General features: G+C 34.7%; 3 protein-coding genes across 3 annotated transcripts; 2 read left to right on the top strand and 1 right to left on the bottom strand.

Moving 5' to 3' along the window:
- The first annotated feature begins 336 nt into the window (after positions 1-336).
- On the top strand, positions 337-4,739 carry LOC119835738. The gene is made up of 3 exons (XM_038360720.1): positions 337-571; positions 898-2,358; positions 3,003-4,739. Exons 1-3 carry the CDS (start codon positions 502-504, stop codon positions 4,592-4,594), a joined length of 3,123 nt encoding a protein of 1,040 aa, XP_038216648.1. The 5' UTR covers positions 337-501; the 3' UTR covers positions 4,595-4,739.
- On the top strand, positions 4,648-6,461 carry LOC119835739 (cytosol aminopeptidase-like). The gene has a single exon (XM_038360721.1). The coding sequence runs from the start codon at positions 4,784-4,786 to the stop codon at positions 6,377-6,379; it is 1,596 nt and encodes a 531-aa protein (XP_038216649.1). The 5' UTR covers positions 4,648-4,783; the 3' UTR covers positions 6,380-6,461.
- A 354-nt stretch (positions 6,462-6,815) lies between these two features.
- LOC119835862 (glycosyltransferase 25 family member) lies at positions 6,816-15,465 on the bottom strand. The gene is made up of 10 exons (XM_038360915.1): positions 15,127-15,465; positions 14,421-14,649; positions 13,712-13,827; positions 13,347-13,573; positions 12,534-12,843; positions 11,240-11,314; positions 10,720-10,777; positions 10,418-10,539; positions 9,521-9,718; positions 6,816-7,502 (listed from the first exon to the last, which is right to left on the bottom strand). Exons 1-10 carry the CDS (start codon positions 15,318-15,320, stop codon positions 7,340-7,342), a joined length of 1,692 nt encoding a protein of 563 aa, XP_038216843.1. The 5' UTR covers positions 15,321-15,465; the 3' UTR covers positions 6,816-7,339.
- Between the last annotated feature and the right edge of the window lie 162 nt (positions 15,466-15,627).

The raw sequence follows: 15,627 nt of genomic DNA, 5'->3' as shown, positions 1-15,627 counted from the left end.
AGACCTTTCCGCTCTAGTTTAAAAACCGCCATCTATCGATTTTCCGACAAACTGCAACGAACGGGTACTATTTTGTTTTTTGTATCGTGACACTCGGCACGTACCTATGTTGAGATAATGATCACTGTAATTGCGAACACAACCATCAGATGTCGTTTTGCTCAAAATTCTTACAATGCGCTTATTATTTCAGAACGCAACAGTAATTCATGTTCACTGATCAGCGTATCTATTAATAAGGTATTTAAAATAGGCCATGGACACATGTACACGAGATTCAAACGAAGTATAAATAGGGATAATATAAAGTTAATGGAATGAACGGGCAGAGCGATCGCATTCTAACATCAATCAATATTGAAAAGTCATCCATAAAATTGATCAACATGTATCCGGGCGACGTTGAGTTATTCCCAGCACGCAGCGGTGCGACGCGGGGCGGCGGCGGCGGGAAGGCGCGCAGACGCAGCGCTCAGTGTGTCGGCGCGCGCCGCCGCCGACATGGGCAACCAGCACTCCACCTCACACGCCGGCCTTAAGCCCAAGAAGAACGTGCACTGGAAGTCTGCAGGTGAATATCACCAACATCCCCTAGACACGCTCATGCAACACGTGCGCCACACAAATCACACGTGTACACCAGATGCCGACAATCACCCAGCCTATAGATCTATTTTTAAAAGGACCGCTCGCTGCGATTCTGAAGCGTGGCACAACAAAACAAATCGTGAGACGTTTCACGTTCATGTAACTATAATCACATGTCTAATTTTGCAGAAAGCGTACTGCCAAAGCAGTTTGATTTGAGTGATGTAATGGTTTTCTATCAAAGCCAATATGATTTAAATATGACTGTAATTTATTACGCTTAATTAACTTTGTAATTAACATTTTCAGGACGACCGGCTGTGCCGGGCAAACCAGATGTGGTTCCAATACCATCTGACGAGGAGCCCAATGCTATAACGCTGCGGTGGCCGCCATCGGTACATGATGGAGGTGCGCCGTTACGCGGCTATCAGGTGGAATGCAATCGACTAGGTTCAACAGACTGGGTCCGGACCTCTCCGCCCATCGTCCTCCGCCCCGAGCTCGTTATATCTGGTCTGGAACCCCCTCATCGCTACCAGTTTCGTGTGGCTGCAATAAATGCGGTCGGTCGCTCAGACTACAGCGAACTGTCCGATGTACTCACTGTTAGTTCTGATCGAATACAGAACGAGCCACCGATATTCCTTCAGCACCTAGAAGATGTCATAGCTCTTGAAAATGATAAAACCGAATTCCGAGTATCATTTTCCGGCATACCCATTCCAACGATAGCATGGTTTAAAGACGATTATGAAATATTTAGTAGTAGAAGGACTGCGATATCAACCACTGAATCAACGAGCGTACTTATTTTTCACCAAACTCTTCCTAGCGACGAAGGTGAAATAAAATGTACAGCTACAAATCGTTTGGGTCATGCAGTAACTAAGTCTCATCTAACCTTAGAAGCCGCACCCAAATTGCGATATCCACGACAATACGAAGATGGATTACTATACGAAGTCAATGAAACAGTTTACCTTAAAACGACAATTGTTGGAAAACCTATTCCTAGTATAGAATGGAGACACGACGGTCAACCTATTGTCCCCGATAATCGTGTAGAGATAACGAACACGCCAAAGTTTTCTATGTTAAAAATTCATTCGGCAAAACGATCAGACAGAGGAGAATATCAAGTGCAAGCAAAAAATAATATCGGCGAGGACACAGCTGCTTTCCTAGTTACAATTACTGCCCCACCTGATCCTCCCCGACGAGTAACTGTTACTCGACAAGTTGACAAGTCAGTAACTTTGGATTGGGAATCACCAGAAGATGATGGAGGTTGTCGAATTGGAAATTACATAGTCGAATACTACAGAACGGGATGGAATGTTTGGTTAAAAGCGACAACTAGTCGAAAAACTAATGTAACGTTATTTGACTTGATAGAAGGTAGTGAATACAGATTTCGTGTGAAAGCCGAGAGTCCGTACGGAATGAGTATTCCTAGTGCCGAATCTGCACCAATACGAATTCCAGGAAAACCAGTTGATATGGAATTTTTAGCTGTGGAATCGAAAATCATTAATGAAGTGCTAACTCGTGAGAATGGAGAGGAGCCACCGGTTTCACCTGCTCCAAGACGAAAGCGTGCACACGCGCGTTCCACTTCACCTTTGAACTCATCAACCCTCAAGACAGAAGGTAACACACAGGCAGGGACATCACCAGTGCCCCGACGTCGACCACGTGATGCTTCCGAAAGCAATGAATTTATGCTCGTCCTGTATCCTAATACAGACAAATCAGCGGAAAAAGCTGGTGAGTATCTATATAATCACTATGGCTATGCGATTGCGATTGATTGCGTAAGTTTGTTTTAATTATTTTATTTTATTGTAAACATTTTTTCTTATAGTTTTAAGTTTTAACCCGTAACAAATTTTGTACGTTGGTCATGAGGGATGAAAACATCTAAATCGGTCAACCGTTATCGATATTTAAAGAGACAAACCAACAGCAATTTATTTTTATATGGTATACTATATATACCATGTGAATGTGGTAATTAATTGTATTCTATATAAACTTTTACCTAGCGAAATGATAATAACCTACTATAATAGCAATGCGAGTTTCGATTAAAAGAAAATATGCCAATATTTTATGCCGAGTGAAATAAAAAAAATTTCATTTTTGTGGTGGTTGATAAGGTATAATATGATGTTTGTACAAAAAACGTTTGTACAAAGACTAACCCAGTCAACTATAATGTATGTAAATCGAAATTGATATATAATAATATTGATAATTGATATGAAACATTATCCTAAACATAACATCCATTTTTTAAAGGTCAATTAAATTTTCAGATTGCAATCAATTGTTTTCCTGTAGTGCAGCGAAAGTCGTTATATTTTCAAAGCAATTTTTTTTTAATTAATCTAACCCGTTTTGATTTACAGAAAAACGAAAATCTTTCCAACTCGACTTAGAAGATGCATTATCACCACCACCAATATCTTTATCTGCTCCTGAGTTAAGCTCACGTTGCGTAATGCCCTTTAAGTCCCTTCGTAATGCAGTTAGTTCAACTGAACTTTTACATGAACAAGCTATGGCACGATTCTATAAAGCAGTAGCCATGAAAGAGGAACAAAGTAAGCAAAAAGATAGCAAAATTAAAGATATTAATACGTCTCCTGATGTAAACAATAGCTATGCACAAGAACCACCAACAAAACCAAGTAAAGAAATAAACCTTAAGAAGCCTGAAATATTTATCAAAACAGATTCAGTAGAAAATAGACATTATAGATATAGTTTTGAGGAGCGTCAAAACTCTGAAGAAGTTGATGGAAAATGGAAACAAATGTCATTTGATGAAGACTATACGGCTAGTACTGTTTCTACGGGTGAAGAATATTCAGATGAAGATGCTGAGAGTTTAATTGAAGATGTTGATAGACAAAGCCAGTACTCAAATGAAGAAGTTACTTATAATCCGAGGGATAAAATAGCCCACCAGCTTTCAAATGAACAGACCGATGATGCAACAAAAGAAGAGGAAAACATAGAAAAGGAATACGTTAAACCATTACCAATTCCCGATCCTAATTTCGTACCAAAACCAATATTAAAACGCCGAGACGCCGATAATGCTAATCAAATCGATAAGACTACGCCAAAAGTGGAAAACAAAGTTCCGGAAAAAAATAAGAAAGAGGAAAAAATGACTCTTTTGAAAAAAATTTCCAAAATGCCTGTACAAAAGCCATTTGGTTTCCCTAAAATACTTAGTAGAAAAGAACCTGTTCAAAAGAAAGACATGGATAAAAAAGATGAAACTGTTGTTAAAAAACAATCGAAAGAAACAGAAAAAGCGGATGACAAATTTGACGATGGAGGAAGAACTGTCATAGATTATTATGGCAATATCGTCAAAGAATATGGAAGTCATAGGCGATCACAGACTCCTATATACCTTAATACTGAAGATCTAAAGCACGAAGCAGAAAAACAGCAAATGAGTAATGACAATAAAGAGAATGGTGCAATTAAACCTCAATCAGCGCCCGAAAGTCGACTTAAAAACAAACCTACAACAGATAAAGTGAAGAAGAAACGTTCTGTTCAAAAATCCAAACAAAATGTAAAAACTTTACCAGAGAAACCTATTAAAAACGCATTATTGCAAACTCCTAAGCAACAAAATTTCGTTCCACCCCAAAAGAATGAGAACAAAGAAATTTTAAAGAACTTAGAAAACACTAAAGTGGTTTTAAGGAAAACTGAACGAGCTACTATCATTATTCCTATAGACTATCAAAAATTAGAGCAAAAAGCTAAGAAAAATGTTAGGTCAGCGATTGATTACACTGTTGATTTATGTTTATTATTACTGGCATTTTGGCTTTATTTTTTCAAAGACGAACGATTGGCAATTCCTTTCCTCACTTTAATTATATATCGACAGGTACAAGAAACTATATTTTTAAATATTCCTCGATTAATCAGCCGATATTGTCCAAACTGGCTCAAAAAGAAGACGTCTTGACCTCTTTTAAAAGACAAATATGTGCATTAATTTTTGTTTACAGACTTTAATTGTCGTGTGATATTGTGATTTAAAATATGGTGTCTAAACTACATTTTTTGTAATTTTCTTATAATCTAGTAAGCTACGTTTATGCAATTTAATGTTTAAGTCATTTCTTTTCAAAATTTTTGGTGAAAAATTTACATTATGTTGATTTCTCGATACCGTATATCATGTGTTCGACGTATATCACAATTTCGAATACCGCGTACAGATTGTGGATATGTGAAACAACGAAAAGTACACGACCCTAAAGCATGTGCAGTGCGAGATAAGGGACTTGTGCTTGGTGTTTATTACAATGAAAATGTCCATGGCGAAGCAGCAATATTAACTGCAAGTGCTCAGCAATACGATCAAAAATCAAATGGAAAACTTTGGAAACAACTAAAGTTAACCCCTATACCAAAATTAGGAGATTGCAGAGTATTCTATGATTTAGACCCTATTTACGGTTACGTTGCTGTTGCTGGTTTGGGTACGGAATGTTTAGCATTTAATACATTAGAAAAATTGGATGAAAGCAAAGAAGCCATCCGTATTGCAGCTGGCGTAGGAGCCAATGCTCTTTTAAAATTTAAACCATCCGCTATTCATCTTGAATCTTTTGGAAATGCAGAAGCGGCAGCTGAAGGCGCTAGTCTTGCAACTTGGCAATTTCAAGAATATAAAACCAAAAAGACCAATCAAATTTTACCTCAATGCAAACTTGAATTGTATGATGATTGCGATATTTACGGCTGGAACGTAGGAAAATTAAAAGCCGAATCACAAAATTTAGCCCGTTACTTACAAGAAATGCCACCAAATATTTTAACACCTACATCTTTTGCAAAATTAGCAGTTGATCTGTTGTGTGAAATAGATATAAATGTAGAAGTTAAAACAAAAGGTTGGGCTGCAAGTCACGAAATGGGTGGCTTTGTCGCTATAGGAAAATCTTCAATTCAACCTCCCTTATATGTTGAAATTAGCTACTATGGAACGACTGAACGCACTCGCCCAATAGTTTTGATTGGAAAAGGCGTAACCTTTGATAGCGGAAGCTTAGACTTAAAACCGAGACAAGAGTTACGTTTTATGAAAGGAGATATGGCTGGCGCTGCATGTGTTCTTGCCATTACTAGAGCAGCTGCACTTTTAAAACTACCTATAAATATTCGCGGTATTTTACCCCTTTGTGAATTAATGCCAAACGGTAAAAGTCCCAAATTTGGAGACATTGTCCACTGCGCGAATGGAAAATCAATTCACATAAGACTTCCATCCCGCGAAGGACGCCTCTTAGTAGCTGATAGTTTAGTGTACGCCAGGAATTACTGGCCTAAATTCATTGTCGATATAGGCACAATGTCAAAAGAATTAATATACACACTGGGTGGTGCTGCTTGCGGTTGTTACTCAAACTCTGAAGAGCTATTCTGCTACTTGGAAAAAGCAAGTAGTCAAACAGGCGACAGAATCTGGCGAATGCCTTTGTGGAAATTTTATGAGGAGCGAATTAAAGACTGCGACGTAGCAGATGTAGCGAACACAGCACGTCACATTTACGGCGATTCACCGAATTGTGCCGCGTTTCTGAACCAATTTTTATGCGACAGCAAATGGATTCACTTAGATACATATAATGTAGCTTTTACAAAGGGTACAGATTTTCCTTATCTTAACCGTGGTATGACTGGACGTCCTACTCGAACCATCATTGAACTTTTATATCAGATGTTGTCCGATTCTAAGTTATAAGTTTGTGAAATGTTTATGTTTTGTATGTAACAAGAAATAATGTCGAGAATTACAGATATAATAATAAATCCATGTTATGTCACTTGCTGTATTACTACTATTAAATATATTTTTTTACAACTAAATCAAAATATAATAAAAATCCCGACCATCCCCATTTTATGTTGGCCATAACCTTTGATTTCAAATTTGATAGTGTATTCAAGCCCTATATTTGATAATCACATTGAGAACACTGTAAAATACAATTTAATACGATATTTTGTAGCGGACAACATTTTTAACAGAATATATTCATCAAATATCCTTTAAAAAAATACACAATAAAATCGGTTCAACGACTTAGGAGCGACGATGGTACAGACACATACATATCATCAGCGACTACAAGTTTTTAAATTTCCGTTGGAGTTTGAAAATAAAAAAACCTTCATATATGCTTTGGTATTTTATTAGTTATTGAAAAAATCGAATATAGGAACTTACAATTTATGGCACACAATACAGTCATATTAGACATCGTCTTAACATAAAAAATAAATGCATTTTGAATGCCTATTATGTATACAATAACAAAATATAATATCAAATAAATCAGTTAGTCAAAGAATAAACAAAATTAAATACATATAAAATAGTATGACTATCAAATATGGCCTCCATGTCTGTTACAGTTTTTGTAATTAAAATCATTAACTTTAAATTATTAGAAAAAAATTGGTACTTTACCAATATTTATGACAAGTTTTTATAAAATCGAATTTATTTATATCCTAACCATATTAAATTAAAACATTATTGAATCTCACCTACAACTATGTTAAGTAAACATTTAACTACCCATTTTTCCTTAAATACGTATTAAGTAATGACACCATAAACAATATTTATTCTAAAAAAAACTGTTTATCTCTCGGGACCTTTAAATCCCGGATCAATTCGTAAACAAAAAAAAAAAAATTACAGATCAGTCCTCGGTTTCTCTTTATCATACACAACAACAGAGTCTTCTGTATCGCTGATATAGCCCTTCTCCCCAGTGTAGTGTGTTGGGTGTACGAGCAGCGGTGCGGCAGATAGTGCTTTCAGATTGCGAACGGGAAAATGTTTTGCCCACTCATGCCTGGAAAGAACACTCATTTTCGTTAATAAGAATCAAACGAATGTTCAAATTATAATCTATTTTATACAGTCAAACCCCGTTTTTCGTTACAAGGTATTTTCCTTGTTATAATTAGGTATTATTATATTATATTATCTAAACGCTAGGTATTATTATAATATATCAACTAAACGCCGATGCTACACAAAGCTCTAACTGGAGAAAACGCGACAAAAACTAGAATGTACTATATATACCAAACAAATCTATCTTTTACACTATATTTACTCATGTCTTTTTATTTCGATTACTTATTATCCTAATAATCATTATTATAAACTGTCCTCATGAGCGTACAAATACATTTAAGTAAAAATAGGTTAGCGGAGAGCGAAGCGACGAGCGTGTTAGTTAGAACCAGTTATAACTAGGGAATACGCGTTGTAACCGAAAACGAGTTTTAACTATACACACACACACACACACACACAAATATTGGTCATAACTGGCGCCTTTATATATATCTCAGCTAATATATAGGAGAATAATAGCTCTTAAAAAATTGAAAGACTTACAAAGAAAACATCTACCCCGATGGAGACTAGACAAACAGATAGTAAATAAATGCGAAAGTCTATCTGTCCGTAATTCAGATAAAATTTGGAATGAAGATAGTTGAAAAGTCATAGTCAAACAGTGTAACTTATTTATTCTTTTTTTTTTTAATTAGTCTCTCGACGTTTGTAATAGAGGATGAATGAAAACTAATACCCACCCAGGGAAGGATTTATTCTCCCCGATGGATTCCCTGGGTGAAACTACATGGCACAATTAGTAATTTAGTAAATCCGTAAAAATTCCCAGTTTAGGTACCCAATGACAAGAGTGTGGTCTCTATAACACGAACTAAGATATCTGTTCAAAGTTTATTTCCTATCAAAGAATTTGAATGCGTATACGATTTGAGAAACTCATTTTTGTATGATGACTAAGAAATGTAGCATAATTCCAAAATGGAAATTCAAGCCTTTCATTAGTTAGAACATTAGTTGAATCAAGTCTTTATTTATATGAAAAAAAAATATCGTGCACAAGTATATAAGTAGAACATTAGTTATATTAAACCATAACATAGACCAATTAAATTATAAAAAAAATCATGCAAATTAAAAAAAAAAGAACGAATAAAAAAACAGAAAAAACATACCTTACACAATCACATTACATCACACACCAAACCGTAAGAAAAATGATAACGTGCACACATGCCAACTCTTCCGAGTTTATTAATGTAATGTTAATAAAAAACACATAATAAGTGTATATAAATACACATTTTAGTCCACCGAATAAAAACATTGTTAACCAGTAAATATTTAATTATTAATCAGTTCCAAACTGATAGTAGATATAGCTATCTCATGTACATCACAGCTCAATAGTTTATCATTTGGTCACAAGAGATGTTGATATGTTTATTTTATACACTAGAGGGCGGTAATTGACGCCGTCCATACAGCACACAACCCTGTAAGTGGTGTGTCCGTTGCCCTACTCCACTCCACACAGCCTGATAAGTGGTGTGTGTTGCCCCACTCCACACCACACAACCTGGAAAGTTGTGCGTGCTGCCGGCTTTTAAGAGACAAGTAGGGTTTTTTGCAATTTCCCAAGTCAATAATTCGGAAATACAGAAGCAAGTAGTTCGTTTCACAAAGGAGTAGTGGCGCGGGTACATATTATAGGGTAAGATATAACATACATTTACTGTTACACTAATCGACAACACTTGTATTATATATTATTTAATTAAGCAGAAAGCCTTTTAAAAAGAAATAAGTAAATAATGAAAATAATTTCGCAAAAGAATAAAGAAAACACTCGCTCGTAAGAAATCTTGTTCCTACTCTAGTTTGTTAGGGTAAAGATTAGAACATTGCATTACAAACCTGATTCACACATGCTGAACTAAAGCTTAAAATGGTTATAAACCTAATTAATATCTGCTACATATAACACACATGAAAAAAATCACTCACGCTGGATGCTCATCAAACATGATAGGCAGGTATTCATCAACGGGTAGCAACTTGGCGAGTGGGTCAGCCTCCAACAGTTTCCTGGCCCCGCTCAGCCGCAGCAGGTAGCCGAGGGTCCAGTACGAGTACATCGGCCGCGTCGTGTGCTGTGTGACCTGTGACTCCTCACTGTCCAGAAGTATCTTGCGGCCAATGTAGCTGAAATTTTATCACAATTGTATTATAATATGAAGATGTAGTGAGCGTGCGTGGTGTGTGTGCGTGTATGTTCGCGTGTGTGCGTGTTTCGATATCGTGTTAGGACGTGAATTACAAATGGCGTATGACGATTTACTGTACATGACTACATTTAAGCTCCAAAAAACGCTTTACACCAACGATAAATGAAACTCAATCACCACATTCGTTATGTAAGCATTTTTTTTATTATAATGTATTTTAATTTTGATGGATTTTGAATTTAAGAGTCACTTTTCGTCACTAAAACAAAGTTAAATGTTAAGTTTAAATCCCTTATTACTTATATCCAGAAGATAATTTAAAGCAATGATGCAAAGGGTAAGCTGAACGTTCGTGGCTTCACTGGCGTTGTCTACAGAACTTTTTACTAGATGTATTTAAGTATAAATCTTAGAAAAAAAAACCTATTAAGAAAATTTTATTTTTAAAGACCTATCCAATGACACATTACCTATCTTCAATTAATTACATATTCGCAAATGTATTTTTTATGTGTTTTTCAAGAAAAAACAAAATAATATAATTACTAACCATTGTTTTAAGGGCTTTAACATATTCATATTACAGAGCATTCATTGTTTATAGAAAATATTTCACATTTGATGTACAGAAATAGACCAGTTACTGTTTTATTATATATAGATAGATTATACTCACACAAGGTCCCATTCAATGTCTTTTATCTCATCAAGCATCCGCAGAAACTTCTGCCTAAAGAATGGCACAAAGTGTATATCATCTTCCAAAATGAGTGTAGTTTCATAGTTGTTTTCCATTATCTGAAAGTAAAATAAATATTATTGAATACTAGACGCAGTGGTGGCTCCTGGGTTAAACCAGAAAGATTAAGACAGAAAGCATCGTGAGGAAACTGGCAATTCAAGCGGCATTTCGGCAAGTTAAGCCATAGGCTGAATTTATTGAAGCTAGTCTCGTAAGAATGATATAATAAACCTAACCTTCTTCCAAATTTCATAATGGCTCAAGAAACAACCAATTTCACCAGCTTTCATTGGCCTGTAATTTAAAATTTTTAAATACATAAATATTTGTTTTCATATTTTGTTCAATAATATAATACAAAGATAATAAATGTAAGGTTATTTAATAATAGTTAATTAAAAATAAAAATATACAAGTGAAGTCCCGTGTCCCATAATGGGGTATGGGGCAGATGATGTGCATCTGTTTCACTGATCAATTTTTTTTACGGACAAGTAGGTGATCAGTCTTCTGTGTCCTGCCAGACCGAGACATTTGTTTTTCTGTGCGTCCCCACCGGGAATTGAACCTAGGACCTCTAGGTTCTACACTCATGCGTTTACCACTGTACCAAGGAGGCGGTCAGAAAATTAAAAATATAGAAGATAAAAATTATATTAAATTAGTATTGAAATCTATGCAAATGGTACAGACATAATTAATTAAAAAGTAAGTAAAAACTCACTCAAAGAATGTACCTAAACTAAATAATGATACCTTTTGTGATATGGATCCTCATAATTTGGCAAGAGTTTTATATTGTAGTGGAGCATATCTTCATCGCTCATTTTCCTGAAAAAATTGTCTGAGTGTGAATAATGGAATGCATATAATACAATAATATTCATTTTATTGTATACTAGCGGTCCGCCCTGGCTTCGCCCGTGGTACATATATAGCCTATAGGCTTCCTCAATATATGGTCTATCTAACACTGAAATAATATTCAAATCGGCCCCGTAGTTCCTGAGATTAGAGCGTTTAAACAAACAAACTCTTCAGCTTCAGCTCTTTAGCTAAAGAATAAATATTATATATTTATTGAATTCAAAGTAAACAATAAACATTATATATTTATCGTTTACTGAAAGTAAATTTGTTGAAAGTAAACAATAAATATATAATACTTATTGTTTACTGAAAGTAAATTTGTTAAAAGTAAACAATAAATATTATATACTAGCAAACTTGGCGAACTTCGTTTCGCTACCAGATGGCTGTATGTGAAAAATGAATTTCCCGTTTTTCTGTTGAAATTTTCCCTGAATTTTCTTTTGCTATAAACCTCACGGAGCCCGAGACCTTTCCAACGAATGCAAAACCGTGGAAATCGGTTCGTGCGTTTTGGAGTTATAGCGTCAGGAAGGAAAACCCGACTTATTTTTATATAGTAGATTTGTTGTTTACTGAAAGTAAATTAATTAATAAATATAAATATAATGAAATAATAATGTTAAGCTATGCTATGGATGCTAATCCACAAACAATTTTCCAGTTTATTGAGTTATATACTTAGCATTAGAATATAATTTGTGTTTTTTTTTTTTGTTTATGTCATAGCGGGCAACTGGTGGTTTGCCTGATGGTAAGCGATCACCACCGCCCATGAACATTCGCAAAGGTAGTGCCTCTACGAATGTGCTGCCCGCGTTTATGGGGTAAAGGAAAAGGAAAGGATTAAAGACTGGAAAGAAGGAATGGACTGGGATGGGTGAGGAAAAGGAGACGGGCCTCCGGCTCCCCCACTCACCGTACGAAACACAGTGGCATGCCACTATTTCACGCCGGTTTTCTGTGGGGGTGTGGTACTTCCCCGGTGCGAGCTGGCCCAATTCGTACAGAAGCGTGCTCGACTACCACAATTAAATACTTGTGTATACACTATATTGAGGATGCATAACATATTAAAACAATTTTTTTTGTGAATACCGAAGTTTACATATTCAGATGTCACATCTTTTATAACAATTTCAACAGTAACATATATAAAAAATGGAAATCTCTCACTCACTTGCCGTCAATGGCTTTGAACAGTGTCACATTCAGCCCAAGCTCCTTAAAACTGGCTTCCATAAGCAACCTTCTCTCTTTCCTTCTTTCCAAATTTATCATAAATATATCGTCGCACTTCAGCTTCCCAGGCTTTGGATATTTGACATATTTTTCTACATCTTTCTCGAGGGGCACGTGTAGCGCGCGCCCGAGAATTTCCATTTTGACATTAAGCATTTCCTCAAAGTCTTCCAGGTGATTACTGTCTTTTTCTAGTGGGACTGGTACAAAGCCATAAACATGATCATTGCATATGTACATGGGTATGCCTGTAAAATACAAATTAAATGATCACATAACTTGAATTTGCCTTATCTTAAAGTAAACAAAGTACTCAAATAGTAAACCTTTATTAGAGTACTAATACTCTAACAAAAATATTCGAAAACAATCCTTCATCTTTTATAAGCAATTGAATAAAATTGCAAAATTTGTCTATTACAACACCTCAAAACTGCTTAATGTACATTAATAAATCGCAAATTCAAAATGAAAATCTGAATAATAATTGTTTCACTTTCATCTCAAAATTCTTGCATGTCATCTTTACATAGAAGAGTATAAGAAAATTGAGGATAATTTCATATGAGAACTAAATCGACCATCGCTAGTGTGGCTAGCCTATTGTGTGGCTAGACTATTTTGCTAAGTCATTACTAATGTGTATGTTTAAAAAATTGGTACAGCAGATCTGTCTTTAAACTTGAAAAAAAAAGTAGCGCAGCAAAAACAGTTCAACATAACAATATATTTAATATTATCAAACTCTAACCATTCTTTGTTGCACTGATTGCAAATGCTATGATATCATCTTCAGGTCCGTTGTAATTTCTTATATTCTTAGGTTGGTATGTCAGCAAATCAGATTTCTTATAATTCAAGTTTATTAACACAGCAGAGTGCACCATTGGAACATCAAAACATCCAACTTTCTTGTATCTTAATATAGGCTGATAATCCTCAGTCCTCTTATAGTAATAGTATTCATCCATACCACACCTATAAAAAATATTTATTATTAGTACAATCTTGTAAATACTAAATATTATCAGACCAAGGAAATATACTCTAAAAGAGAAAGCCATCAAATGCAACTTGTTAGGAGCTATGTTAAAAAACAAGTTTTTAGTATCTTACCAAAAGTTTGAATAAACTCCATCTGATATGAGCATAGGTGCTGCGATGGGATATTCTTTATTGATCAGGTACTTCAATGTTAGTGGTTCTGTTAAAATAACATCTGCATCGAGCATCTGAAATTATATCAATATTAATATTCTTAATTTATATATAACATGTTTAATATAACAGAGGTTAAAACGAAAATGAAGTTTGTTGCATTAAAGTATAAAAAGGAAACCACCATAACTTAATTCAGCTTAACTGAAACAAATATAATTTGATACATTTATCTTAATTGTATTTCATGTCCTTGTATACTTGTTACTTCATTTAAAATAACATTAATTTCTATTACCTCAACCCATTGAGTTTATCTATATCAAACTATTTTTAAGTAACAATAGATGGTTATTGAATATTGAATTATAATATTAATAGAAAAAGGAGACACATTCTCAATGTTTTATAAATAAGCCACATAATGTAAACAGCCCATATTCCATGCAAGCAGCAGACTTTCTATCGCTTTGTATATAATTGCATCATATAAATATTGACTAAATAGCAAACTACAAGTAATTCCATCACCAACCATAATATGATATTCTATTTAATATTTAACAAGACAGATAAGACTTAAATTGAAAGCAGGACAATGTCTGTCACGTAACACAGTTTTAGTTTAATACAATTTATTTCTAGTATTATGAAACAAAACACATACAAATAAATAATCCGTCCACATATCCCTTGCAAACCTGAGAGCTTTTTCCCTCAATGCTATGACATGTTTGTAGCGCTGTTGGCTCCAATGTGTTGGTGTCTCTTGATCAATATGCATTGAGTCAGTAGTGTTACTTTTAAAAAAAATGTGCCTGTATTCAGATTCATGTCTCGCTGTCCACTCCTTCAGGATATCTTCACTATTGTCTGTATTGTAATCACTGTAGATCCTGTAAATAAAGTCCACTTCATTCAACTGATTATCATGTTAGATACTTTATAGCTTAATTATATTAATAACCTCTACCTTTACTACTCGCATGATATGTGTGAAGCTTTTAATCAACATTGAATGATTCCGCTTAATCTTCCATTATTAAGGAGGTTTCAAAAAAATACTGGGACATAAACACATGAATGTCTTGACATGATTGTGAGGTGAGGTAGTGAGGTGGTATGTAATATAGAAAACTTTTAAAAAGAGTAAATTATTTCATTTCCACATTAAAATGTAGGTGTGGGTCACAGATAGTATGGTAAAATTATAACTTCAGTAGACACATTTAATTTAGTAAACCAAAGATCAATAGTTTTATACGGATATGTAGAACATGACTTAAAGTTTATCGTTAATATGAACGTTAATTAGGTCAACTATTTAGCATGTTTGTAATATCGCCAGTTTATAAGAAGCACATAAAACTTACCATAAAAATATTCTGTCCTTAGGATAATCTAATTGCAACAAACTTGAGAGAAAATACGGTAACGAATATGCTTTATTACGAACAAGAACTGAAATTCCAACCGTAGGCCATTTCTCAATTGGTTTTATATATTCTATTTCTCCGTAACAAGTTGAGAATAAAATACTAAATACACATACAATACAAATAAGCATTGTGAAACATTTAACAGGTTCCAATAAAATATGAAAATTGACTCTTCTCTAAGTTTCAAATATGCCGCATTCAGCATTCCAAAAAAGACCGCTTTGATTTCAATACGTGTTTTGTTTTGACGGATTGATATAATTCATTATTCAATTCAATTGGTAAGTGTCAAAAAAGACCAGTGTCGCGCCACGAAAGAAGTCCATAGATGCAGCACTGCCAGCTTCTTAAATAATGTTCCCAGTATTAATTGATTCAAATGTCCCTAGAGTTGGGGAAACAGATGTGATGAAAAAAGCATTAGAAAATAGTAAA

Source organism: Zerene cesonia, chromosome Z (assembly GCF_012273895.1).
Source record: "Zerene cesonia ecotype Mississippi chromosome Z, Zerene_cesonia_1.1, whole genome shotgun sequence".
Classification (NCBI taxonomy): domain Eukaryota; kingdom Metazoa; phylum Arthropoda; class Insecta; order Lepidoptera; family Pieridae; genus Zerene; species Zerene cesonia.
This window is presented reverse-complemented; position numbering and strand designations above follow the sequence as displayed.

Excerpts from the sequence above, each read along its gene's own strand:
- LOC119835738 (XM_038360720.1), top strand. The coding sequence starts at position 502 with ATGGGCAACCAGCACTCCACCTCACACGCCGGCCTTAAGCCCAAGAAG. Across the intron at positions 572-897 it reads CGTGCACTGGAAGTCTGCAG|GACGACCGGCTGTGCCGGGC; the intron begins GTGAATATCACC and ends TAACATTTTCAG. Across the intron at positions 2,359-3,002 it reads CAAATCAGCGGAAAAAGCTG|AAAAACGAAAATCTTTCCAA; the intron begins GTGAGTATCTAT and ends TTTGATTTACAG.
- LOC119835739 (XM_038360721.1), top strand. The coding sequence starts at position 4,784 with ATGTTGATTTCTCGATACCGTATATCATGTGTTCGACGTATATCACAA.
- LOC119835862 (XM_038360915.1), bottom strand. The coding sequence starts at position 15,320 with ATGCTTATTTGTATTGTATGTGTATTTAGTATTTTATTCTCAACTTGT. Across the intron at positions 12,844-13,346 it reads AATCAGTGCAACAAAGAATG|GCATACCCATGTACATATGC; the intron begins GTTAGAGTTTGA and ends TGTATTTTACAG. Across the intron at positions 10,778-11,239 it reads GAGGATCCATATCACAAAAG|GCCAATGAAAGCTGGTGAAA; the intron begins GTATCATTATTT and ends TTTAAATTACAG.